The sequence below is a fragment of the Serinus canaria genome, chromosome 2 (genome assembly GCF_022539315.1).
Source record: "Serinus canaria isolate serCan28SL12 chromosome 2, serCan2020, whole genome shotgun sequence".
NCBI classification, from domain to species: domain Eukaryota; kingdom Metazoa; phylum Chordata; class Aves; order Passeriformes; family Fringillidae; genus Serinus; species Serinus canaria.
The window spans coordinates 6,478,278-6,505,108 of record NC_066315.1 but is presented as its reverse complement, the minus strand read 5'-3'; the positions used below and the strand labels follow the sequence as shown (position 1 = coordinate 6,505,108).

The 26,831-nt window shown below is 44.0% G+C and overlaps 1 protein-coding gene across 4 annotated transcripts in view; it reads left to right on the top strand.

The window, feature by feature from the left end:
• PRKAG2 (protein kinase AMP-activated non-catalytic subunit gamma 2) overlaps positions 1–26,831 on the top strand; it is a 213,099-nt gene that overhangs the window by 124,854 nt on the left and 61,414 nt on the right. For 3 of the 4 annotated variants that reach the window (XM_018909172.3, XM_018909173.3, XM_030235995.2), the window contains one exon: positions 20,914–21,128. In XM_018909172.3, coding sequence (XP_018764717.1) covers positions 20,914–21,128 — 215 coding nt within the window. Of the gene's footprint in view, positions 1–14,355; positions 14,442–20,913; positions 21,129–26,831 lie in introns of those variants that run through there. The other variant, XM_018909174.3, reaches the window with a different exon arrangement.

The following is a 26,831-nucleotide window of genomic DNA, read 5'->3' as shown; positions in this document are numbered from 1 at the left end:
TGTGGAGCAGCAGAGAGGACCCAGAGCTCTGGCAAGTGGCTTGGTGGCTGTGGTTGCCTCTGCCCCTTTGTGAGAGCATCCTTAGCACTTCCTTAGCTTGGATCCAGCACAGCCATAAAGTTGGTGGAAGGCAAAAGATGACTTGTCAAGGCAAAGCTGCTCTTTATGCTGAGAATATGAACACAAAGACCTTGCTGGGAAAGGAGAAGGTTTGAACTCATCCCTCTGTCCTCAGGCAGGCTTTGGCTGGTTTGGCCCATCTCTGCCCTATCCTTGCTGCATCAAGATGTCTCTGGCACAGTCTCCCCATGTCCTGCCCTTCCCAAACTGCACTGATCTGGTTTTAGGGAGACATTTCCCCTCTGTGTCTGGCAGGTTTGGCCATGGCAAGGAAGTATGTGCTGAATTCTCAGCACAGAGCAAGGAATGTAAAAGCAGGAGGTTTAACCTCGGGGTCTGTCACCCAGGCATGCCCCAAGCCCAGGTGTCTCTGAATTGAGTGGTATAATATTTATCCCACTGCAGCAAGGCTGCCAAGCCACGTGGCTTGGCAATCAGGCATGCAGGCAGATTATTCTTTGACATGTTTAGAGAGGCACACCTACCAGGCAGCATGTTTGCCCACATTTGAAAGAATCTTGATTGAAACAAGAGGGATTACAACATTCAGTGTTCAGGCTCGGGCTGCAGGAGTGATTTCAATTAATTAAATGGCAGCAGGACAAGTTTGGGAGTTGTGCAAGAATTTAAAATTGAATATAAAGGAGTCATGGAAAGGCATCTCAGCACAGCTGTGAAATGAGGGAGGCACCTTCACTGCCCTGTTCTCTTGTGCATTTGGTGCTCAGAATTCAGAGAAGTGCCATTCTATGTAGTGGCAATCAATTAGAAAAATGCTGCATTAATTCAGAAGTATTTCCACAGTCTGTGGGATTCCTCTTGGGGATTTCTGATGGATCTGGGTTCCACAGTCCTTCCACTGACACACACCATACCCTTCATGCTGGCTGGTGGGATTGTAATTGTTTCTTCTCATTCTCCACATCATTGGTCTATAAATGCTTTTATTTCCACTAGTAAGGGAATAATTTTTTTTAATATCATAGGTCTTTCTATTTCAGTTTCTTTACCACACCTTATGGGACATCAGAAAGAATGACCTGTTTTTCTTCTATTTTCTTAGACATGGCTTTATACTAAAGACCCCCAAATTCTCTAGTATAGTTTTACACATAGGAAATTTGAAAGATGTCCAGCCTGGATTATCACATGGAATGTTTGGTCTAAAAACCTGAGTTATTCTTTTATTGTTTTTTAATTTGCTTCTTTACATGTGTACAGTTACAGGCAGCTGGAAGTTAGTGACCTGTAAATCTGGTAGCAAATCAAATGTCACAGACAAATCAAAATACAGTCCCTGCCCATGACTGAAGTTATAACACCCATTTCTATAGAAACTAATGCAGGCATGGCAAAGACCAGCTATGCTTAAGTATAAAAAAACCTCAACCCAGAATAAATTAGTTTAAGTTCTTTTGAATTTTAAAATATTGGGGAATAAAAATGGCAGAGACTGTGCCAGTCAGATATGAACAGCTTGCTCTAGAAGTTTCTCTGAGGCAGGAAGTGCATGAGCAGATATGTAGAGTGAATTGTTAACTCTCCTGGAGTCCAGGTAATGTTGACTGGAAGTCTATTGATTTTTATTGGGATTTAGATCAAGGCTTTTGCTTGAGAGTGAAATGAGAGATGGAATCAATCACAAACCATTTCCTCTCTTCCAAAACACAGCTTCACTAAATAACAACAATAATTGAACAAATCAGCTCACTGTGGCTTGTTCCATCAGTTTGGTAGATGTGGAGCTCACATTTCAGTCTTGCTAAGATGGTGTAGAATTCTATTTTACACTTTGCCAGTATTTTTTGTATGAAGTTTAAGAGGTATCTTAGATATTCATAGCATGATAGAGCAAGTCATAAATCATTGCTGCATGGTAGGTAGGAAATGTCCCCAGGATTCACAGAAAGAGGAGCAGAATCAGAGGAAAATAAAATTGTGGGGCTGGAGTGCTCTTTAATTTCCCTTGTTTTTATATCCTATACCATTATTTCAGTTGAACACTCACAATTTTTGGTGATCATAACTCATGAATAATTGCTGGGTTTATTATTGTGTTATGTACAATGGAAGTCTGATTGTTGCTTCATAAATAGATACAAATCAGGAGTTAGTTGAGGTATTCATTTTTCATATGTGTATATAAATGAGAAAAGAAATCAAAAGTAATTTATGAAGCAGAATTACCAGTCTAAATTTATTGCAGCTTATTGAATCTGTAGTCTCTAATGTCCCTGGCTTCTGGAATCACATTGCTTTATAAAAGCTTTAATTTTCTTTCTTTAAAAAAAAATGAAACAAAACAAAAGCTTTTTTTTTTTTTTTTGTCCCCTTGGAATTTATAGTCCCTTAGTGGGGAGAAAAATATTGGAAAGTCTTAATGTTTCAAAAGAAGAAAACACAGGAATCCTGACACTGGTAGGTTCAAGCACCATGACACTTTCAGGGCTGAGCTGGTGATTTTTTGAGGCATTTGAAACCAATCTGACTGATGAATGCAGTAGGACCATATGCATTAAAATGGCTGTGTAGGACTATTGTTTGTTTAATCCAGAGCTGCATTACCCAGGCTCCACATGCACAGCTTTAGGCACAGTTCTTTGACAATTTTGGCTCTTGGTCAGGGTTGTGCAATGCTCAAGCAAAGGTGGCTGAGCTGCCTGTGATGCCAATCAATGAATGAGTTAAAATTGGCTTGTGAGACATCCACATCTAATCCAGTGTTTTGGTAGCTCTGCTGTGGTCATATCAAGTCCACTTATAACAACACAGCTATTGAAATGCTGGGTTATATTTACATTCAAGAGGGGAATGGTTTGTTGCTGTTGCTGTACCTAACTCAGAGTGTGAGATCCAGCATTTGTGCCAGGGGATCTGAAACACCCTGAGCAAAACAAGGTGTTTGGGAGCATGTTCAGCTTGGCCATGCTCTGGTGTTATGGCCCACAGAAGCCACAGCTCTCAGAAGTGACAGTCTTCCCTTAGGCATGCAGTAGATAAACAGCCTAAGAACCCAAACCTAGCTTAGTTACATTGACTCATCAATGTGTAAATGACCCCCTGTGAATCACAGAGGGATTTTCTTTGAAGAACTGTTTGACAAGGTCAGCAAATCAGTTTGGAAACTGCAGAAAGACCCACCTTCAACTTTAGCAGAATGGCTGGGGAGGTTTTTAGGCCTGTTCACAGGAGTGAGGGTAGACCTGACATCCCCAGCAGAAAGAGTAAGGTTCATATTGGAGACAAGGCATGAAGGAGGAGGACAGGGAGTAGGACTGGAGCACCGGGAAGGGAAAATAGCATATGTTATTGGAATGGGTATGTAAGAAAGAAGGTTTCATGGCATTTCAATGAAATTCCCTTGTTTCTGTGCCTTGCAGCCTTGCACTGGTGGGGACAACTGGGAAGCCCAGGTGGCCCTTGAAGTAAGGTCAAATGAGAATCAGTTTCATCATCCAAGTGGGATGAAATGTATAGAAGATGGAAAGCAGATGAGATCTGAAAGATCCCTAAAGCAAGACAGCTTGTCTTCATGAAAAGCCAAATAAACACATTCCTGATTAGCCATGATTAGCCCCATTTCAGACCAGAATCATCCTCTGTGTTACCCTCAGGAGAAGCACGTGCTTTTCCCAGGAATCCCTGTGGCACGCTCCGTTTTGCACCTTGTCTGCACGCTGGCCTCTCACAAAGCCAAATGTTTGAGCAGGAGTCATCTCCATGGAGCTGGAGGGATCAGCTCAGCAGCCCAGCAGTGAGCAGGGGCAGCTGAGTCAATGGCAGGGGCTGACCCCAGCAGCCTGCCAGGAACCAGGAACGGGCAGCTCCGCATTCCAGCTCGCGCGGTGGGAACGCCGCCAGCCCCGGCTGCCCAGGAAAAGTCATGAATTAATGCATGTCTCTGCCCAGGAACAGGGATGTGCTGGGGCCTCTCAGGAAGGAAGGGAATGCACTGGTTTGTGCTTCTGTCCCCTGTTCAAAGAGCAACTTTGAACCCTGGGGAGAGTATAAACGCTGGGTTTGGAACCCGAGATGTGTAGGTTGTTATTTTGGTCTACGTCTCCTTGTGGATAATGCTCTGCATATTTGATGTAAATGGTACAATGGGTCTGCCTCCTAAAGAAGCATGTAGCTCAAGGGATAAATTGCAGCTCTGTTCTCAGGGGAATAAGAGATGCTGCTCTGGTTAAGTCTAATGCAAGCTAATTTCTGCAGAGCCCAGTGTATTCTACTGCTGATGTCTTGCCTTTGTTGGGTTTTGTTTCACATGATTAATTAACCATACTGCTGCTTCCAAGCACCTGAGACCCCTTTGAAGTTTCAGTTTGATAAATTGATATGTGTTGTGCCACAGGTATAAACAGCCTCAGTGAATTAAACTGACACTCTAAGTAGTTCTGCAGCCTGAAAACTTTCCAAGGAAGAAGTTCTCCCTGCTGAATCATGACTTCATGTTCCAGCAAAGTCTCTACCACCAAATGTTGGCTTTGGTCTTTAAAAATGCCTGTTGTTCTAAGCAAACATAATATCTCTTTGAAGAGACAAAAAATGCATTGCTGCATGTTTAAGGCAATTATTAGCAAATACAACTCTCCAGAGAGAAGAGAACTGCAGCCTGTAAGGGATTTATACAGTGATTAATAATCTGCTGTGGGAGAGCGTATTGTGAGGGCTATCTGGTTATTTGTCCTCTGCAAAGTGCTCAGTATTTGTGACAGTGTAGCTGACCCGTGACATTGTTGCAGAGATGAGTGGACATGTTTGTATTTGATGCCAGTTCTCCTGGGATTATCTGGCTCTGTGCTTTGAGCCATCTGACCTTCCCCTCCTTTGGCAGGGCCAGCTCACCAGTGGGTGCTGCCACCAGGGAGAGTGATGGTGTGAGCACATTCTGCTCCTGCTCCCTCTTCCTCGGCAAACCACTGGAGCACCAGGATGAAGGAGGGAAGGAAGAGATTTGTTCACAGAGTCTGGTAATCCCCACAGGAATGCAGAAGCACATAGCAACATCTGCACTTTCAGGAATCATCTCTGTAACCTCCATGAGGGGATGAAATCCCACAAGGACAGCACCTGGCTCCCAGCAAGGTCCCATCACACAAGTGATGTCATCAAAGACACACAACTTCTGCCCATGCAATTGCATGATTGTTTCCAGCCTCAGTCCTGAATCCTGTTCCCCTGGTGCTTTAATCCTTGGCTAAAGGTTTTAGACCTGCCTGAATGCTGCTGGGAGAGCCCAGAGCTGAGTAAAGGAAGGATGAAGAGATTGTGCATGACTGTGAATATTGAAGTGTTTCCTGCACCCTTCACTTCGTAGAATTGGTGGCTGACAGTTCCCCAGCGTTCAGCACACATTTCTCTTTTCTTGATTTAATTGAGATAAATCCCCTGTGTCAGCCAAACCAAAGGGCTCCAAGTGTGAGAGAGTAAAACCAGCATGGGGAAGAGGAGGAGGAGGAGAGGAAGGCAGTCAAGGGAAAGGACTGAGCCAGTTTTCCTTGATCACATTGTGGCACGTGGCTGGGAATCACAGGGTGTCCTCCCATCTAGAGCAGCCATCCACATGTCTGTCACACTCTGACACTGGATCTGCAGCAACTGTTGCTTCAGCAGCTGCTGGCATGTACTTATCATCAGGGGTGTTGAAAACAGAGCCAGAGCAAAATGTCATTAAAACTCCAGCTCTGGACACCAACAAGAGAAAAATGGAAAAGTAGCAATGTGGGATGCATGTATTTTTAAGTGCAGGGTTTGGGATATTTTTGTTTGGATTTTGATTGATTTCAGGTAACAACCAAAGGAATGGAACAAAATATAGGTAGCAATGTGTTCTGTTGTTCCTGCATGGATTTATTTCCACCTATTTCTTGCACTCTGCCATATACAAAGGTGTGCAGTGGCTGGAGCCCTGTTACTGCTGGTGGGACACAGGGCTTGGGGAACAAGGTCACTGATGGGTGCTGTTGTGTCTCAGCAATGACAGAGTTACATAATTTCATCTTTTGGGGATCTTTTTTGCTCTTGCATATTGCTGAGGGCCTCCCACAGATTGGGCCTTGTTTACCTTGGCATTTCAGTGCAGGGTAGGCTGTGGCTGATACCCGTTTGTTTCTGCAGCTCTCCCCTCCTCCCGTGGCCAGCTGTGCCCCCTGCCCAGAGCTGATTATTTTCCTTCACACTAAATAGTTTTGATTCACCATCAGAGCCCTTTATTTTCACTGTGCCTTTGTTTACTGAAATGAAGCAATGCACTCAGAGCCCAGAGTAACACAAATAATTACAATTTTGGGGAAAGTCTTCCCCCAGCCCATGAGATCTCAAGCTTCCTGCTCTGCCTGCTTGGCACCAGCAGTACCAGCACACCCAGCTCCCACCTTGTCTTGGTTTAAACCCACAGCCACTCTTGCTGCTACTGCACTTGAATGGAAGTCAGTGCCTTCTCCAAAAACTGCTTGCTGGTTGCAAAATTTCAGGTTTGTGTTGGGAAGTTACTTTCATACAAACTCCAGGACTTTGTGGGGCAGCAGAACTTGACACGATCTGTGTTTGGAATAGGGCTGAGCACTCTTTTGGCATCCCTGAGGTGGACAGGGCTGAGTCAAATGCTATCACAAATCCCACACTTGGCTCCACATAGTGTGAATACCTTGGACATAAGCTCTGCAAGGCCAGGGGCCAGCCACGTGATAGTCCAGAGATCTCAGCTGGCCTGGGCTGGTGTTCAACTTGTACCAACCACTGACACAGCTGAGCTGTTCCAAGCTGGATTCTGTTCAAGTTCTACAGAACTTCAGGGATGCTCCATACTCAATCCTGTATCAAGAAAAGTATCACCACCAGCTGCCTTCTCCAAAACAGGGACTGAATTGCTTTTACAGTGGTGAAGCTTCAGCAGACTACATCTGTTTAACCAATGCAATTGTTGGGATTTTTTTTTTTTTAGGAGAAAAAAAAGGCTTCTTTTGGCCACAGCTTTACATTTAATGGAACAAGTGGTGCAAATGAACTGCTGAAGCCCCTTGTTCTTCCAAGAGCTCATAAGGATAAATCTTGGGGAAACTTATGGAGAGCCATGACCATTATTTTGTACCATCCTGCCCTCTCTTGCAAGGAGAACATTGCAAAAATCCCTGATGTTCTTTGCAGTCAATCTGGAAGCTCGTGGTTGATAGGAGTTAAGGATCTCATGCTGTCTCTGCAGTATCACCTATTTTTCTGGAGGTATTGAGAACATACCTCAGAAAAAACAGGCTTGGGAGAGCAAAGGATGTGTTTTTCTTGGCAAGTGCACTCTCCTAATCTTATGTCCTCTGTGTCTGGCCTGGAAGGACTAGAAACCAGTCCCCTTTTCTAACTAGCTTTTGCAAGACCTGCTCAGATCATCTGCTGTCAGCCATCAACTCTCATCTGGGTGGCTCTTTAAGTCTGGTCTTTTACCACTTGACTGATTCATTTGTGTTGAGCAGCAGTATCACATACATTTTCACCAGTGTTCTATAAACTGGGGTAATATATATATATATAGAGGTTTACTGCTTGCAGAAGTGCCTGAGAACTTGTCACAGTGTTTGTGGAAGCAGATTCAATCTAACTGGCTCCCTGAGCAGGAGCCCTGGGTGTCTCAAGGGTATGCAAACACTGAGACAGCAATACACTTGTCCCAGGGCTGCCAGTGCTTCGAGGAACAGGTTACAGCATTTCCATGCTTTACCAACTGAAAGCAACCAGTTTTCCACTGCAATAGTAACTTGTTATAAAGAGAAAACAACTCATAATTTATTTTCAGGAATGACATCCAAACAGTGTAGCTTGGGAGGGAAGTGACAGGTGCAGCAGGTTGGTGATGAGATAAAAAGCTAAAAAGCCTTTCCCTGCTAGGTTAAATCCAGCTTCAGTCAGCAGTGACTGAAATCTTTTCTCATCTGACAGTTGTTCCCCGTGGCCTTTGCAGTGCTGGCTTTGCTCCCTGACATCTGAGTCAGTGCTTGCATAACCAGCCCCCTGCTCAGGCTGGGGCAGGCTGGCAGGGAAGCATCTGCTGGCCTTGCTGGGATCACTCGTGTCCTGTGAAGAGACCTTCTGCTCCTCACAAGGGTTCAGGTTGAATGGACTTTCTTCCAGTTCTGAAGCCCTGACCCCTGCCTGTTTCCAGCTGTCTCAGTGGGCAGGGTGGTGCTTGTAGGAATCACCTGGTCCAAGCTGAAGGGCAGCATTTGAGTGGCTCTGCCAGGGCTGTCGCAGCAGCCTCACCAACTGCTCCTGGCTGGAGGGGTCATCCCTTCCCCAGGAGATCTGGTCCTGCCCTCAGGTCCCTTCCTCACAGCCTCCTCTGTTCACCTTTTGTGATTTTTATGGCTGCTGACTTTGCTTGGCTTCTGCAGATTCCAGTGGGCCACTCCTCTGGGTTTGAACCTGGCTGTCTGTGAGTGGGCATGGCTCAGCCTTCCTGAGTCCAGGGACTGAAGTGATGCTGTAAATCCCTACCCCACTTTGGAGCATTAACTTGAGTGGGAAATGGGGCTGGGTTGGTGTGTCAGTGTGAACTGCCTGTCCACAGCTGATGCTGCTGTGCAGGAATGGGATCAAAGTCTCTGGAGACACCTGCAAAAAATGAGAACTGGAGTGATGGAGGGGAGCAGAATGAAAGGGCAGGGGTGGATCTGCTGCAATAAATCACATTTCCCACTGAGCCAGGGGAATCTCTGGCATGGAGGTGTCCTGTGCTCCAACAAGCCTGCTGTTGAGGGATTCATTCTCAGCATGCTGGGTCCTTTTGGCTCCCATGTTTTCATTTGCTTTATAGCAGGATGACAGCTCTGGGGAGTAGAAGAAGCCAGGAAAGTGACTTTATCATGTGCTGGAGGCACGCTGGAGTAGTGATCTGGGATGGGCTGTGGGGTGAAGCTGGGGTTGGATGACAGGGGAGGGAAAGGATTTCCTGGAGATGCAAACTGCCTGACTAGCCCTTGGAAAAACTTGCTCTGCCAAAAGGCTCTCAGGCTCTTTCCTGCCAGAGCTTTGCAGCACCACAGGGCTGGGTGTTGAGAGGAGGAATCAGCTCTTGTTGGGCAGCCAAGCAAAGAAAGCCATCCTGTGCATGCTTTTGGGGGCTGGTCTTGCAGGCACTCTGTTGACTTGGCAGGTGGAGGAGATAGGTCTAAATCAGCCTGCATTTGAAGATGAAATTGCAAGAAAAAAAATACACATGTGAGGAATTCCTCTAACTCATTCTCTAGAATCAGTCTGTACTGGTCCTGAAACAGAGAGTCAGATATGACATTTTAGCAGGAAACAGGGAGGGGAGGGGAGATGGTTGGTCTGAAAAAGGAGGCAGATCAGTGGTGAAGAAAGCCTACATGGCTGGGAAGGCACAGGCCAGCCCTGTGCCCTGTAGTTGGTGCAGAAATATCAGAAATGTTGCAGACAATAGAAACACTTGGCAACAGAGACATGAAATCTCACAAGGTGTTGGTTGATCCAATGCAATGGAAGTCACTGAAATGTTGTCCCCTCCCATGAGTTTGAATTTTATTGATGGGCAGGTAAGAAGAATAAGATGATGGAGTTTAACTTGATAGGATCATTGAACATCCCAAGCTGAGTTGTTGTTCATTCCATATAACTGCTATTTATCCAGGTATGAGTTTGAAATTCCCTTTAGGCTTATGTTAACAAAGTAGGGATTCATTTCTGGCTGAACTCCTTAAGTAGGATGGGCCCAAGTATTCATGGCTCTCTTGGGCAGGTAGCAAATGCCTGCTAAGCCTGTTTGGCTTCACAGCTGTGGCAACACCAGCATCTAAAACTCTGCAGATATATCTTCTGGTAACCCTTGGACAGCTTTTTGGGGAACTTCCTGGCTCCATCCTGAAGCTTAAATGTACAGATGTGGTATTGCTGCTCCTCAGCCTCATTTCATGGCTGGGTATCATAACAGCACTTTATTGGTAAGAGTGTGGAGAGTCACAGCAAGAGGACAGGGCTTAATTTGATTTTAATCTTACCCAGTTTCTGTGCTGGGAAAAGAAAATAAGATGATAACTGATTCTTCATGTATGGGCAGCTTGGACTTGCCAGTGGCTGATAAGTACATCCCAGTTCAGGGCTTTGATATAGCTGTGGGTTTGGTGCATGGCTATGCAGCTGTCTTCTCTCCTTTTTCCTCCCTTGTGCCCTCAAGCAGATGCTAGAAGGACAACTCTGTCCCACAGCAGAACTTGGGCAATGGTTTCCTGTACACTTGCAGGGGTAAAAACCAGCAGTGCCACTGTACAAAGTGGTTCTGCTTTGCTCCTGGCCCCTTTCCCACTGCTGCCTACCCGTGCCAGGAGGAGAGTTTGTTCTGCACTGGAAACCAGTCTGGTTTAGAGCTAACCAGAAGGAGGGAGGCCTGAGGTTCTTTGTCATCCAAATCACCTTGAGATCTGATTGTGAAAGGCAGAAGAAAGCTTGCATGGATCATTTCAAGGGAAGGGGAGGGAAAGTTCTGTGCCAGCTGGTGTCTAGAGAAAGCAGCCATTTACTGCACTAATGTTCTACTAAAAGCACTATCCAGTACCAACTAAAGCAATGGAAATTATGCTAGCAAGTTGCCCAAGGAGCAGGAGCAGTCCCACAGCAATTTATTTTCAATCAAACAAGAGCCATGAAGTCATTAGTTATTTCTTCAGAAGGCTTTGGTAGGTGTGTAGAGAGCACTGAGTTGTCTCTGCCATGCCATATGTGCACAAAAAAGATTAATTCCCAGGTTAGCAAGAGAGGAATTATGATGAAGCACAGGTCTGACTCAGACACAGTGGGAAGAGGCAAATGCCACCGGCTGAAGCAGTGCTTGGACTCTTGCTGAATTTTGAAAGGAGCTAGAAGGAGAGATTTTTCTTTCCTTTTAATAAAAGAAGAAAAGAAGGTTTTAAAAAATCGGTATCAGAAGCAAAGAAATGTCAAATTATGGCTTCTTTCTTTAGCTACAGCTTTCCTGAGCATTTGGAGTACTTTGCATATATTTAATTACTTGCAGCCCAGTGCCCTTGTAAACATTGCAGAAAATAAACAAAATTAAACTGTGCTGTGAGACTGGCATTCCAGCTGTACCTCTGGTGCTATTACTGGCACCTCTGGAGCTATCCTATTCATTGCAAGAGTAGGAACCTGAGACTAACATAAACCAATGAATTAAATAGAGAAATTTATGTCCTGGGGCCTGAGTCCTGAAGTCTCTGCCCTGATAGCCTTATATTCTGCTATTCCCAGCCTGGGGAAGCACCACACTGTGATCACAGCCTTTAGCTGCATGCACAGTACAGTGCACATTCCCCTGGCACCAGCCCTGGAGCTGTCATGCCTACCCTGCAAATAGATGCCCCACTGGTCTTTATGTGCATTAATATTCTGCCTCTCGCTGTTACACAGTGAGTGAATGTACTGAGCAGATGAAATCCCCCACAGGGATTTCAGTGGGGTTCTGCAGACTCTGATTTAGACTGTTCTTTTCGTCTACTTGCCCCTCTAATGACATATTTGTAAAATGTTTGGAGCTTTTTTTCGATTCCATGGGGTGTTCCTCTGCTTTAGTGTGTTACAGAAATAAGGTACGTGGTTAAGGCGCTGTTTTATTGCAAGCAAATCTTTGCTTCAATTACCTCATTTTTTTGAAATTTACACTGGATGAACGTACCATAAATCATAGGTGAAGCAGCAACCTACCTCATTCTGCAACCCCTCAAGCAGCTGCTTCAAAGAGCTGACGTTTATTGCAGTGATTAAATATGAAATCCCTAAATGTGAAATTAAGCATCAGAGCAAGTAATGGCTTCTAAACTTGTCTTTATATACTGTGCATGCAGCATTCCTCCTCCCACCTTTTCCCCCTAATTTTCCTCCTCTTTTCCTTTGGCTGTCAAAATGCAAACCCTTCAGGGCAGGGTTCTGTTTCCCCGTGTCCATGAAGAACTTTGCAAGCAGCAAAGAAGAAGCAGAACAGGAGCAATGAGGATGGTGGCCAGGGAGAGAGGCAGAAAGCAGTTCTAGCAGCCCCTGGCAGAGGGCAGGGTGATGGAGGGACAGACAGTGCTGGCCACCAAAGTGTCTCCAAAGAGGGGCAACTTGCAGCTTTCTGGTGGCAGGGGAGCATTTAGCTCAGCTTGGCTCAAAACAGAAGAAAGCCTGGATAGGACAATAGAGGTTAATGTGGAAAGCGCTGTTAAAAGCCCGCCTGAGCAGCCAGCCTCTTTGCTAGAATAGAAAACAAAAGTTATTTCATTAAGGGCTCTGAACACCAAGTACTCAGTGAAAGTTGAAATGCCAGGTGGTGTATTAAGTAAATAAAGGCGTCCCGCTGTAGGCATTGTTCCTCCCAGCAGCCGGCTGTAACCAGCAGCGGCCCCGGGGCCATGTGAACCCCTGCCATGTGCTGGGGGCTGTGCCCGGCCGGGCCGCTGGGAAGGCAGCGGGGATTTGGCTTCCAGCAGCTCCCAGCACATCGATAGGGGCCAACAGCGGCACGTGGCTCGCTCGCCTGCCTTGGCTTGCGCTCATCGCTCGTCCGGCCGGGATCGGAACGCGGGCTTTGCACGGAGGCCATGGGTCTGCAGCTCCGTTTGAATGGAGAGGAGCGATTCGTTTTCATTTTAGTGACTTTTTAGATGGGTATCGCAGCGCTGCTTTTGTTCTAGCCCAGCGGTCGGGCCCCGGCAGCGGCTGCGGGATGTCGCATCCCATCACCGGCTCTGTGTGCGGCAGGAGCCCTTCGGGAGGTGGCCCTCCTCAGCTCCTCGAGGGGACCTGCATGGCCAAAGTGAAAAGCTGACGGGTAAAAACGGGAACACACTCCCGGTTCTAAAGTAATTTCAGCATTCATTGTAAGACCTAAAGCTTAGGGGGCCCGCGGGTCGAGCAGGAGCGTTCCCATCGGGGATGCTGCAGTGCCAGCGCTGGATCTTCTTCCTTTCTTGGGCAGCGATGTTCCCGCTGCTCCAGGTGAACCCACCTGGTCGGATGTCCTCTTTTTATCCTGTTTTTTGTTCCTTTGGATTGGTTTCTGTTAGGATCCTTCATTTGCATGAAGGTTTAAGGCGCTTGATTGGCTCATTGCAGTTCTGTCCAGGCTGGCTCGTTCTGCCTGGGGAAGGTGCGCTTTACTCAGGTGCAATACGGTTCGTGGAGTACCGTGTTTCTTATAACTACCCTTTTAACCCGTTTTACAAACTTTTTACATGCTTAACAATTATCAACTATTTTACATCATTTTCTAACCTATTTGTGACAGCTGATATCTGCAAATTCTTGACCCCGTGCTCCGTGGGCGATGGGTGCACAGGAGGGTGAAGCATTCTTTGCTCATGTGTGTTTCTCGTGGAGATCCCTGCCCAAACCTCCTTGTCCTGAAGTTGGAACCCAGTGCACAGGGAATGTCTCTCTGCCTGTCCTGAGAAGTCCTTATCCCCAGGGGAACACTGCTCTTAACCTTTGTCCATGGAGAAAGCTTCCAAGACTTTGGGATGAGTTGGAATCTACGAGTGTGTGAAATTGTAGTAGAGTTTATCACAGGGTGAAAAACGTAGAGTTTTGGGGTTTCAGTATGGAGGTAGATAGGACACAAGATGGAGGATGTTGGGTATTGTTTGATGTCCTTCTTGTTCTTCATCTACTCCATTTTCTGCAGTGTTGGTGGCACAGAATGATTGGTTAGAAAGAGCTGCAATGTGAATGTTGTGTGGACAGACAATAAGTTACTGGTAGAAAGGTAGAAATAAAATATGTTCTAAGAGTTAATTGGAGGAAACAGCTTTAAAAGATCTTGCATCTGTGTGTCTTGTGACTTTTGGTGCCTTCTCTTTGTACTCTGAGATGTAGACAGCATGCTGAACTTCTGATAAGAGAAAAACAAACAACAACCAGAAGACTGAAAAAACCAGAAGTCCTGTCCGTCTCTCATTCCTGGCACAGAACTTTTTAGGGGTCTCCCCATCAGGGAGGGAGGTTTGCACATCCTGGTTTTACAGGATGTTCCCTCATCAGGCTGTTACCTGCTGAGGATCTCTGTCAGTACTTTTCTCCTCACTTGTGCTGGCAAGGCACACACTGTCTGTGTTTCTGACTCTGATTTGGCCACAGCCATCTGTTGTCTGACCAAGCCTTGGTGCTGAGTCTCTCAGTAAAATTACCATGCTGAGTTAATTATTCCTGCCAGCCCAGGCACTTATTTAGTGACTACCTCAACCATTACCAGGACCTCTTCATTCATCACCTGTCAGGCTGGAGCAGCAATGGAATGTGCATTTGGCCGTCTCAAAAAAAAGCCATTCTTTGCCATGGAGCTTGTGAGTGATCCCCCTTTCTTTGCTCTGAATTATTTGGCTGTGGTTTTTCTCCAGTATTTGGGAGACAAAGGAGAAGCATTGGCAGAAAATTAGTAGTTAGAAGCCAGGCTGGAACCTTGCTGCCAATGAGAACTAGAAAAAGCCCATTGGGAGGGATGATCTCCACCAGAATTTCTGATCTTGGATCTCATGTGTTTATTGCTTTATGAGCTGACATAATGTATCAAGTCTCTCCAGATTTGAAAAGTACATTTAACAAATGTAAGATAACCACGGTGTGGTTCTGGGCAAGGTGGGAGATCCTCTGTCTAATCATCATTGCAGGAGAGATCTTCAATAAACTCCTTTAAGGATACAGCATCATCTTTTAAAGGATACAGCCAAGAGTTTCTCCTGATCAGCCTTTCCTCATAAAGGGGCCTTGAGGACTTCAGACAGAAAAACAATTCTCAAAACTTTGGTCATTAAACTCTTCAGCTCCTGATTTTCTCAGTTTTATGAGGAAAAGGTATTACCTTGCAGATTCCACAGATACAAGTGTGGTTTTGGCACATGAATATTCCACAAGTGGAGCAGAACAGGCTGAATTCTGGAGAGCAGTGGGGTTTTGTCTTTGGTTTTATAAAGTGGAATAGCATCTGAAGCAAAAGCTGGAGCTTTCAGGGTCAGGTATTTCTATGGCTGAGACCACTTAAGAAGTGGTTTCCTTTACCATGTTCAAACTACTATAAATAAATCTGATTTTTTAGATTTTTTTTTTTTTATTTACAAAATTATACATTTTCCCATGAAACTTTCAGACAGCATATGATATTTTAATTACTTGAAAGGTTTATTTTTCTCTTCCTCTGATTCATGAAAGCATCAGAAATGTGGTTTTGGGAACAAGCAAGCTTCCCATTGAGTGTACCTGCTACATGGAAAGCCACGGAGCTGTTTCAGTAAGATTGAAACAAAATCTTTTGCTAATGCAGCTGGGATTGATGCTGCTCAGCTGGAGCCAGGCAGTTTGGAAGGGCTGGAAGGCCTGGCCATTATATAGGTGGTGCAGTGTCAATCACAGATAAAGGCTATAGGGTTCCAGAATAGGACCTGTAATTCCTGTATGGTGGGAAGCACCTGAACTGGTGTGTGAGTGACAATGTTAGATAAAGCAGGAAATTTCCTGGCCAGTATCCATGCTGTTTTTGGAACAATAACTCTTCAGATTTACTCTTCAGACTTCATTTATTATTTTTTATTATTATTTAAACTAACAGTTTATTCTTTTTTAAACTAACGGGTATTTTACAACATTTAGTGCCAATGTCATCAGCACTGTTTGGATGGAATCAGGCAGTGGCCATTTACCTGCTGATGGGTTCAGAGCTTTACTGCCATTAAGTGGCATTAAAGCTCATTTCACATAATTTGCATTGATTTGCTTATGTGTCAGAATTAACACAGTATTGTGTCTGAAGAGTGAATCAGCTTAATGAACCAGCAGCTCAGCTCAGATTCACTTGTGCTGCAGGGTACTTAAAATTCAGCAGCCACAGCCTGCAGCCTTCTCTGTTTCACTGCCAGCTGAGAATGCAAATGAAAGGACAGTGCTGTCCTGGGAAAGAGTCAAGACAAAAAGTGTCACATGGAGACACTGCAAATGGAAATTCCTTTTGGGTTTTGTTTTGGGGTTTTTTTTTATTAGATTTTTTTTTGTTGTTGGTTGGGTTTTTTTGTTTTGTTTTGCTTTTGGTGGGTGTTTTTTGTGGTTTTGTTTTTTTGGGGTTTTTTTTTGGGTTTTTTTTTGAGAAGTTTCACTCTAAATGGTTAATGAATATGGCTCTATAAATAAACTTGGAAAACTGTTTTAGCCACAGCTTTAAGTATATAAAGTATAAGTATATGCTAAGTATATAACTTTAGCAGTGTTATCATTTGTTTGATCATGTACAGGATGAGAGAATAATGAAGTGTGATTGGTAGGGAAAGTGCAAAGAGTGATTTTGTTTTCATGGCCAGTAACTCTCTCCAGTTTCAGCAACTTAAGTACACAAAAGTAAAAGTTTGAGGGCAGCCTGCTGGCTCCATCCTTAGGGCCCTCAGTGGGGAGTGTGACTCTGTTACTGTCCCCTGAAGCCAAACCTGTGTAAAGGAGTGTTAGCACATCCCTGAAATCCCTTCCAGCATCCTATGGGGGCAGGTGGCTCCAAGGGTTCACGGGGACAGCAGCTGTTTTTCTTTCTGGGGAAGGGCTGATGAAAAGGGAGGCTTTGGCAGGAATCACTGGGCTGTGAGCATCCTGCCTCCCAGAAACCACCAGATGCATCCTGCCAGGTCAGGCATGAAATGTAGGTGACAGAACTCATTGTGGGTGTCACCCTGGGAACGTAGGATATGTAGGAGGGCATCCACCCTTCTTCCCTTGGGACTACATGGATGACAAGGCAGCACTTCATCCTTTCCTGTTCTGTAGCACTGGAGGGCTGGTTTGGATCAGAGTGCCCAAACTCTGAAAAACGAAATGCTGTGCAAAACTAAGGGCTTTGTTTAAGAGAAATTGTTGTAAATACCTAGAAAAACAAGTGAAAGGAGCAACATTGGTTTTGTATGTGCCCAGCTCGATACCAGTCAGTGCTGGGAGTGACTTGAGCTAAAGGTGTGGGCACTGCCCTTCCTGCAGCACTTCCTTGGGGCTTTTGCATCCAACCTGTGATGTGTGGCTTGAACCCAGCTGAAGTTGCTCAAACAGGGGCACAGAACAGAGTGCTGGGCCATCCCTGTGTGCTGTCCCTGTCACAGGGGGAAGGCAGCTGGAGACATCCCCATTCTGCTCCAAGTCTGCTATCTAGCTCTGTGAGGATCTCACAAACACATTCCATGGGAAGTTGTAATATGAAAGTTGTTTTGAACCACATATTCCTGTGAATGTCATGAATATTCTTCTTCATGTGCATAATCAGTTATGCAAATTTTATCACTTATGATTCATCAGTTTGGAGTCCACAAAGTTACCCTCTTTATTTGCACTTGTTTTGTCCTGAGAAAGGTAATGTGAGAATGAATCAGGACACAGCAAAGCTCTCAGGTTATTTCAGAACTGGATAGGATTAATCAATAGGAAATACAGGATCATTGAATCATCAAATGTTTTGGGTTGGAAGAGACCTTAAACATCATTCAGTTCCAAGCCCAAAGGACAAGCCCTTTTGTTAGCCACAGACACAGCAACCAATCTGCTAGACCTTTTTCTCTCTTTTTAATTTTTTTCTAAAATTCTTTTTTTGCTATAAAAAAGGGACAGCTATTTATTTTCATAACATGAAAACACCACATTCTGTTCATATTGTTACCATAACCAGTAGGGTTTGTAGCCAATGTCAAAGTTTGTTTCTTCCCCCAAATCCTACATGCATACTGAATTGCTTCAGCTTCATGATAGAAGAATCCTGAACTGTTGTCTGGTTTTCTCTGCTGAGTTGTTTTAAGTACATTCTCCCAAATAAACTGCTTTTAGCCATGGGATAGAGTTGTATCTTGTCTCTTCACTGGATTTCTTCCGCTGTAGTAGAGCAGGGCACCCACTACATGTATAGAAAATAATAAATATATTTACACCAGTGCTGGTGTTCAGTTGGCAGGCCAATAGGACTAAAGTCAATACAAAGTCCTGTTACTCCTGAACTGATTTGCTCTGGAGATATATTACAGATTTTCATTTTTTTCTGTGGAAGGCTTTTATAAAGCCCTTCTCATAGCATTTAGGATGTTAGGCTGTATCACAGCAGCCAGAAGTATTTTGTTGCAATATTTGTAAAAAATTTAGTATTTCCTATGTGATTATGACTTCAATATCAGTATTGTACAAATGTAAATAACATAGATACCCCAATAATACTCCGAGGTAGGCTTATAAAAGATTGAAAAGCTTAATTACACTAATTTTATCAAGTACCCTGCAAAATAATTGTATTTTTCCCTCCAACTCTGTGCAGAAACTGAGTCACAGACAAATTGAATCTCAGATGTATTAGGGTGTGCCTCACAGCGAGTACTTTATGTTTGAAGAGCCTGCTTGAAACAAACAGTTCTAAGGCTCAGTGTGCTGGAGTCACAGATGCTCCTCATCCATAAAAACTCATGCCAAGTATCCAAGGCTGGCATCCAAGAGGAGATTCACCACCAGTGAATGTTCTTGTAAGATGGAAACCAGGCTGTCTGTCCTGCCTGGGCTGTGACACATCTGTAATGAGGTGACAGTAGTTTTCACAGGATGTAAGAGGTGTTACTTCCATGGTCCCCTTTGATTCTCGTGTCCCTGTGTCCTACAGATGTCCTCTGCTCCTGGCAGGCCAGCCTTGCTGGGCTGCTGAGTGTGTGGTTTCTGTATGTCTGGTAAAAGCTCTTCTGGCAGAGCCTCTCAGAACTGGAAATGGTTCTTGTGGACTTGCAGAATACATTAGCACACAATGAACCCATCCCAGCAGCAAGGCTTTAGGATCTAATGGTGTTTTTCTCCCTTTTAGTGGTTTTCCATTTGCATTGATTGCAGCTATCTCAGCTCCCAGTCTGAGCACTCAGGGAACATTTGCTCCATAAAAACACAGAGGAGCATCTTCCCCAGAACTGCTTATTTAAATTTGTCTGCAATCAAAACCTGAACAGGCAAGTTAGGTGTCCTTTCAGTCCTTAGGGAAGTGGAACACACTCTCCAGTCCCCTGAAATGAGCAGGGCTTGAGGACATTCAGAATGCCAGGGTGGTTACTCTTGCCTCACTCCATGACATGTCACATCTGCCAACATCTGTACCTGCCTCCAAACCCCGTCCCCTCTGGGCCTGAGGTATTGCTGCTTGACTGGCAGAGCTGCAGGGCTCCTTAAAAATCAAATTAAATGGAAGTCCAGCTGCAAGCTTGGAAAAGGACCAAAGATAGGGACTGGGCAGGGGGTCCTTTTTGATTCCAGCAAAGCTAAAGTTTATCAGTGAGAATTAAGATTTTCTTTGAAAGAAATAAATACAGTACTCTGTACCACTAAACCCACTATTAATAAAACATATTAGAGCCTAATTATTTTGCAGGTTTCCTGTTGAGTGACTCTATTATTACAGAGTTAAGTCTCTTATTATGTAAAAGCCATCAAGAAAAGTTGTTTTCAAAGAAGAATAATAGGTAAAGAACAGTTACACATATTACATGTTAATTCCTTTAAACACAGAATATGCCAGCTCTTCCCCAGATCTGTCAGGAGTAACAGTTTCTTCAAGTAACAGATCCCTCCCTGAGTTGTTGGATGTCCAGTGTTCCAAGTCTAGGAACTTAGGAGAAAAACTCTGGTGCAATAATCTCTGGTGGAGCCCTGAAAGCTCCCACCAATGAGCCAGACCTACCATGAAAATGCAACAGTGTGTTCCCAAACACTCCTTTGAGTAGCCTGGGCTTTTTATGCTCATTAATCTGCTCTCTTTTGATGGGCTTGAGTCCCCTTTGAACTGATCATCTACAGAAATCTATGGAAGCACAAGAAATTAGCCAAATTAGAGGTCTTACAGCCCACTTAAAAATACTCATTCCAGTTCAGCCTCATGGTTTTTATGCATCTAAGTCTGTCCTGATTTGTTCTGGCACCAGAGAACCACCCTTGGTTTGCTGATGTACATGGAACCAGAAACACAGATGTTGGAACCTGAATTTTCTGACTGGTAGTGGATGTCTGCTGGTCCTTAAATGGGTAATAAACACAGTTTAAATCTGTTTGTTCACAATTCAGAGCTGCCCTAGGAATGTAACCAAAAATACAGCTGGGGCACACACACGTGTCAAATAAAAACAGGGTGCTCACAAGAGCAATTATCTGGTGCTGACACTGATGTTTGGCAAAAGATATGATCAATCTTTCTCCTCAAAGGCAGCTGAAAACAATTTTAGTTTATACAAAGGCTGTACAAGAGCTTTACAGAAAGCAAATTGAGGCTCAGGAGAAATATGCTCTGTTTTTTTTTTGTCTCTGCTCCTTAATTGTATTTTTACTTCTGGCTGAGATACTGTTAAAATAAAGAAAAAGAAGGAAAAGCTACCATTAGAGGTTTTGAGCCATGTGCCATGAGATAAGGGTAATCCTGAGACTCACAGGAGCATTAAAATGACAGCAATAAAGTAATACCCATGCTGAGTGTCATTTTAGAAATAAGCAGTCAGACAGGAGGGTAAAACAAGACAAACCTCAGCACTCCCATCCTGCCACTGGGCCTCCCTGTAGTGGACCAGACAGTTCAACCAGCCTAAAAGAGTTTTAATGGCAAGGCACAGATTCCCTTTCATAAACAAGGAGGTGAGATCCCTACTTTTAGTTTGGGGAAATGTGATGAAAAATACAGGATTTCTGTATTTTCTGCATTTCTGTATTTTCTGCCCCTTTCTCCTTTTGTGTAAAGCTGAGATCTCCATCTACTTTTCACCTGAACTGATCTTTGGGCATTTTTGTTGTTCACAGCTTCTGGCCTCTCCTCTTCTCCATCTACCCCAACACAAGTGACCAAGCAGCCCACGTTTCCTCTTGAATCCTACAAGCATGAGCCTGAGAGACCAGAAACAAGAATTCACTGTTCCTCACCTCCAGACACGGGGCAGAGATTCTCTCTGCCTCCATCACAAAGTGCAGCCAAGCCTCCCATCGTGACAGCAGCTCCCTGTGCTACCTCAAAACCTGTAAGTAAAGCTTGGGTCCAGTTTTGCAGTGGGAAATGTGCAGGGCTGTGTGTGGACTGTGTCTTGTGTTCCAGCTGATGGGCTGCAGAGTGGCTGTCCATGCTGTGGGACAGATTGAGAACAAGGATTTTTACCTCAGTTTACTTCAGGGTTTGGCTGAGAGGGCACTGGGAATCCAGAGGTGGTGGCTCCCTTCTGGCTTATCCAAATAGTAACTAATCTTTGCACTGCCTTCAAAGTGAGTTTTGCAATGGAATGGCTTCAGATCCCAGGATACACTGCTGAGACACCATCCTAGAGGTGGATAAAATTTTATTTAGGATTTTCTTTTATCTCCCTTAAGAAGAGCTGATGAGAGAGTTAGCAGCCAAAGAGAGCACACAAAAAAGAAATTCACAGTCTGAGCTGCAGGGGCTCTGAGTTCCTGCTGCCTCTGGAGTCTGAGATGACTGGGACAGCTGGTGACTAACAGCACTCATTGCTATCACACCCCCTGCCCCAGCTCAGAGAGTAAAAAAAGAAGGGCAGCACTACCAGGGCATTTATCCAGCCTCCCACACAGCAAAGGTGTCTTCATTAGAGGCTTTCTTCAGTTCCTGGTAGTGCATGAACTCAGCAGTTCCTGGGAGCACATGAATTCCAGCCTCTGATATTCTCCACTACTGCACAGCTCTGTGCCTCTTCCCCCTCTCTTGGCCAGCCTGAGCCTCAGGGGTATCACTCTGCTTTTCTTTCTCCTCTGCCTTTTTGCCGCCTTCTCCTTTTGTGTTAATTCCTCTGCATTACCTGTATCATTCCATTCCTCTGACTCATGGAACCAACAGACTGTGATCTGTCACCAGAGTAAACCACCCTGCCTCTGTCTTGCCCAGCTTTTCTTCCATTTTTTCCCCTCCAAAATACAAAATCTTCAACATTTTTAGTATCTAGAAATCCAGAACTGTAAAGGCCATACAGGTTCATGAGGTCAGTTGCTCTGTTGAACAGCTCTGAGTTCTGTTTCATTCCAGTTCTCAGTAATTTATTTAAAAGCAGGAAGTTTCCTCCCACTCACCCATGGGAAAGCTGCTCCAGGATCTGAACACAGTAACAGCAACCCCAAAGCCTTTTTGCTTTGTGTGAGGTTCCTCCAGCAGCAGCAGCTGTTGTGGTGCTGAAAGCATTTGGGTCCTGGATCAGAGCTCATCTGCTACTTTCAAGTTGTTCACACACATCCCACAAAACACCTGTCCTGTTTTGGGGGCCCCTTCTGTAAAGGCCAGGAAATCTCTGATTTTCAACAGAATTTTTTCATAGGTTGAAACTATTTGTTTTTATAATTAATGGCCTTTTTCATTCATTGTTTGCCACATCCTGTTTTACCAGTAGCCAACCTTTGTTTTTTTCAGATCAAGCAAGCCAAACTCTCCCTACAAATTACAGACTTTCTGTTTTTCTGCTATGCAAAAGTAAATCATTGAAGTATTAAATAAAATAAGTTCTACATTTATAGTCAGGGAACTCCAGCACTAACTTTTCTGCAGCCAGCTCACTGCCTTTCCATGGCAGTATATTCTTAGGATGCAGGAATTATTAAACCCAAAGGTTGGTAGGATACAAAAATATTTTGGGTAGGTTTTAGTCAATCAGTCATATTATTTGCATATGAATGTGTTCATCTGTGTTATGCAGCTACAGAAGAGTCTTTTGTACCTGTTAGAATAGAAGTGAGGAAACAGCATAATCTTAGCACATTCCACTGACTGAAAGACTGAAAAGTTTGTTTTTGATTATTTGCTGATTCAGACAACATGAAGCTGAGCAGAAGATGCCAGAATAAAGAAACAGAATTCTCAGCAGGTTTTTATGAACAGTTGTGGTTGTGTTTATGTACAAGAGAGAGTAACTCAGAATGCTGGACTCAGTTCTCTCCTGCTCAGAAGACACAGAAATGGGTGGGATGTGTAGCACCTGATTGTCTGGTACCCTGTGTACTCATTTATGTCTGAGAGCAGTGAGTGTGCAGGGCTGCCAGTGAATCATTAGGGTTTTGGTTTACTTGGCAATAAATGTCAGCAGCCACAGAGCAGTGAGGAGCAAAGCTCTGGGTGTTTAATTTTCAACAGGGGCTGAAAAGAGAGATTAGATTTGCCATTCTCCTCTAGAAAGAGAAACTCTTAAAGAGAAAAGCTGAGTTCCTGCAGAAGGACATGAATCTGAAGCTGATGAATATTCTCTCAGCAGTGTCATGTATTTTGATCCCTGCAAATTATTGACCCAACATTCCTTTGCAAATACAACAGCACTATACAAACATTCTTGACTTGAGTACTGTATTTCAAACATTTCATTTATTCTGAGCTGTGTGTTAATAAATACATCATTTCATAATCATGTGCCATAAACAAATCTGTGAGAGGAAAACTCAATTTCTTCTTTACTTACATCACTATTTGGTGGCAGAACAATTTCAGTTATTTTTGAAACCCACTATAAATTTTATGATAAATGCTGTTAGGTGATCAGTTCAATGATATGGAATCTTCTATGCTGACATCTGAAATGAGAAGTTGACTCTTATCTACAGGGTTCTGTCAACTTAAATCTCATTTTCTTATTACATTGCTTAACTGATAATGATAATGTGTGAGACCCCAGAACTATTCTAAATGAATCATGATTGCTATATATATTGCAGTAGGAAAGAGGAACCATTGGACCCAGACCTGGAAATATTATTAAAATGAAAAAAAAAAAACCAAACCAGAAGAACAGATGACTCTAGGAAGATATATAGTATCAGGACTTAGAATTAATCTTATCCCATTTTTATAATTAATGGCATTTGAAGCTGGTTCTGAAATTGTTTTTGACCTGTCTGAGACTCGGGTGCAGAATGGTTAAATCTGCTCAGTAAGAGAGAAGACATGGAGGGAAGAATTAAAATACTTATTTCCCAGCAGATATAGCCAAAACCTTTCATGTTTCAGTAGCACTTCCAACAGTGGGTAATTTCATGTGATTTTTAAGCCTTCAGTTCTGGGGAGGGGAATAAATAGTGGGAGACAGTTCCTGAGAGAGGGAGATCCTCCTTCAGCAAGTATCATCTCAACACAGCACACAAAGCTGAGCAATTAACCTGATGCTAAATGGGTGTCTGTGGTAATCACCAAGGCCTGGATTTATCCCACCTAACTTTAGAAACCTCTCTGAGCTGCTTAAGCTGGGAGTGCAGAAGCTCCAGTTGTGTCTGCACCCCCCAGAGAGGAGTTTGCAGGGGATGAATCCGATCCCAGGGGGCTGAGGAGCCTCTGGGGCTGACTGGGGTTGGCTCCAGGTGCTGCATTTCTGATCCAGGCACTGTCAGGAGCCCAAAGCTGGAGCTGCTGGGCTGTCACACACCACTGCAGCAGCTCTGCCAGCCTCTCCCCTGCATGTGGAGGAGTTCCTGGTGGCTGAGTTTGAAGGTTATAATGAATGATGCAGCTGATAAGAGATCAAAGCTGTGCCTAAAGATTGCTGTGTGCTGCATTAAACAGCAAAGCAGCAATTTGATTTCTCACAATGCACTTCACTATTCTGTACTTTGGCCTCGTGTTGTTTGGATGGTGTAACCTTCAAGCAGTAAGTGGTAAATGATAACTCTTCTCTAGTGTGACATCAGGAACCATGATAGAAGTGCAGAGAGGTTGCAAATTCAGGACCAAACCTGTTTGCCCTGTTTCCACCTTGTCTGCATTTTGAAGTGGAATGTGGTACAATGGGCATTATGTGGCTGTATCCTTTTCTTTTATCCTTTCTTCCCCTGATGCATAAGGCACTGTGAAAATAGCACTACTCTCTGCAAACACAAGCATTTCTGTGCTGCCTCATCTCCTGGTTTCCCCTTTCCCAGCATGAGAGGAGCCCAGGCCTGAAGGTGCTGGCTCCAGACTGGAGAGGTCTCTTTGGGTGGAAAACAAGGCTGGGGCTTCCTCTGCTCACAAGAAGTGACAAAGGCAGACCATGCCTACAAATGGTCCTTTCCGTATGATTGTGTGTGAGCCACTGCCCTCCAAAGAACTTCCAAGCCAAGTAATTTCCCAGAATGTTCCTAACAAGAGGAGAAGTCAGCCAGGAGGTAGTGAGAGCTTGTGTGAGTGAATCCTGGTAAGACAGAGCACACAGAAGGGAGTCTGGGCTCTATTCATTTTGCACAGTCCTTGCTGCTCCAGCCTATGGGAGAGGAGAGATGTAATGTACAGATGGGACTCTCTTCCAGCCCTGGATAAAAGGGAGAAACCAGATTGTTCCTGCAGCTACTCACTTGTTCAACAGTAGCACTTCCCTGCAAAGCTATTCATGCTGTTTCTTAGCCAAAATGTAGTAAACTCCAAAACAGGGCTGTTAACTTGTTCAGAGTGAGAGAGAGGCACTGACATCACTCCCTGTGCTGGCAAGGAGCCTGGGAAGCAGGATGTGTGCAGCAGGTCCTTTGGTTTGGCTCTCTCCAAAAAGCCTTTCCACCTAGAGAGCTCCATAATCTGCTGGGTGAGTCAAGAGATTGAAACCTGATGAGGAGAACAGAGAAGTGTTCTTTGATTTTGAGGTGGTCAAAACAAAGAAAAAGAAAAAGAAAAATGAAAACAAACAAAAACAAAACAAAAACTCCAAAAAAAGTACAGGCTGATGAAAAAAAGGAATCTAGTTTTCCAGTATATCAGAATTCCTTATTTCAGTATTTGTGTGGTTTAAGGCAGGGGATGAGAGTGCCAGGACATTGCTGTGATTCACACCACAGTAAACTGATCCCCAAAATTAGAGCCCCAAAGGCTGTCATTTACCAGGGACAAAGCTCTGGCAGTGCTGCTGTGTCCAGGCTCCTTTTAAATGCCTTAATAGCAGCACCCCTGGGAGGTGATTGTGTTCCCTAAGAGATCCCAGGAGCTGTAACAAGCCATCCTGGTTTAATCCTTTTTCCCTGTGGAAAATGTGTTTAAATTCAAAATATTTCTCCAATAGTGGGCACACAACTAATTAGTTGCAAACCTAGTAAAGTAATCACTCTGTGATGAACCCTACAACAATTGCAAAAATACTGCTGGGAAAATGTTTGGAGCCCACTTGATTTGATTTCAGTCCCCTTTGACAGAGCATGATGGTGCCTCTGAATCAAATCAAATCAAAGTTCACAGGAGAATAATTTAATATGATTGGAAAGTCCATAGTGAGGTTTAGTGGGACATCCAGAATAAATGAAGCTGAACTTTACAAAAAAGAAAGCTTCAGCTATATCACACTACTTTTTAATCACAGCTCCCATTTTATTAATATTCTGTTTCCTCACTTCACTTTCTCCCTATTAGTCATATCTTTGTATCCCATTTGGTGTTTTTCTCCCATTTTAGTATTTAAAATATGCAAAAAGCATCTTGCTATCCCTTTTATATTGGTTAATTTGTTGGATTTTTTTTTAAGCTACTTACTGGTTTTAAAAGAAAAAATGTTCAACCACAACCTCCTGAACCATTGGTGTCCTCACATATTTGTATTCTGGTTGCAGTGTCCAGATTTGTGCAATCTTACAATGCAGAGAAATTTTTTTTGCATAAAGATGATTTTTTCTGCCCTAAGGAAATGTGTGTCTGTGTCAACTTGTGGCTTTTTCTGCAGCTACAGAAATAATTTAATCAACTATCTGTGGGTTCACTCAGTGGAGAATTTATTTTAATGACATGAAATCCT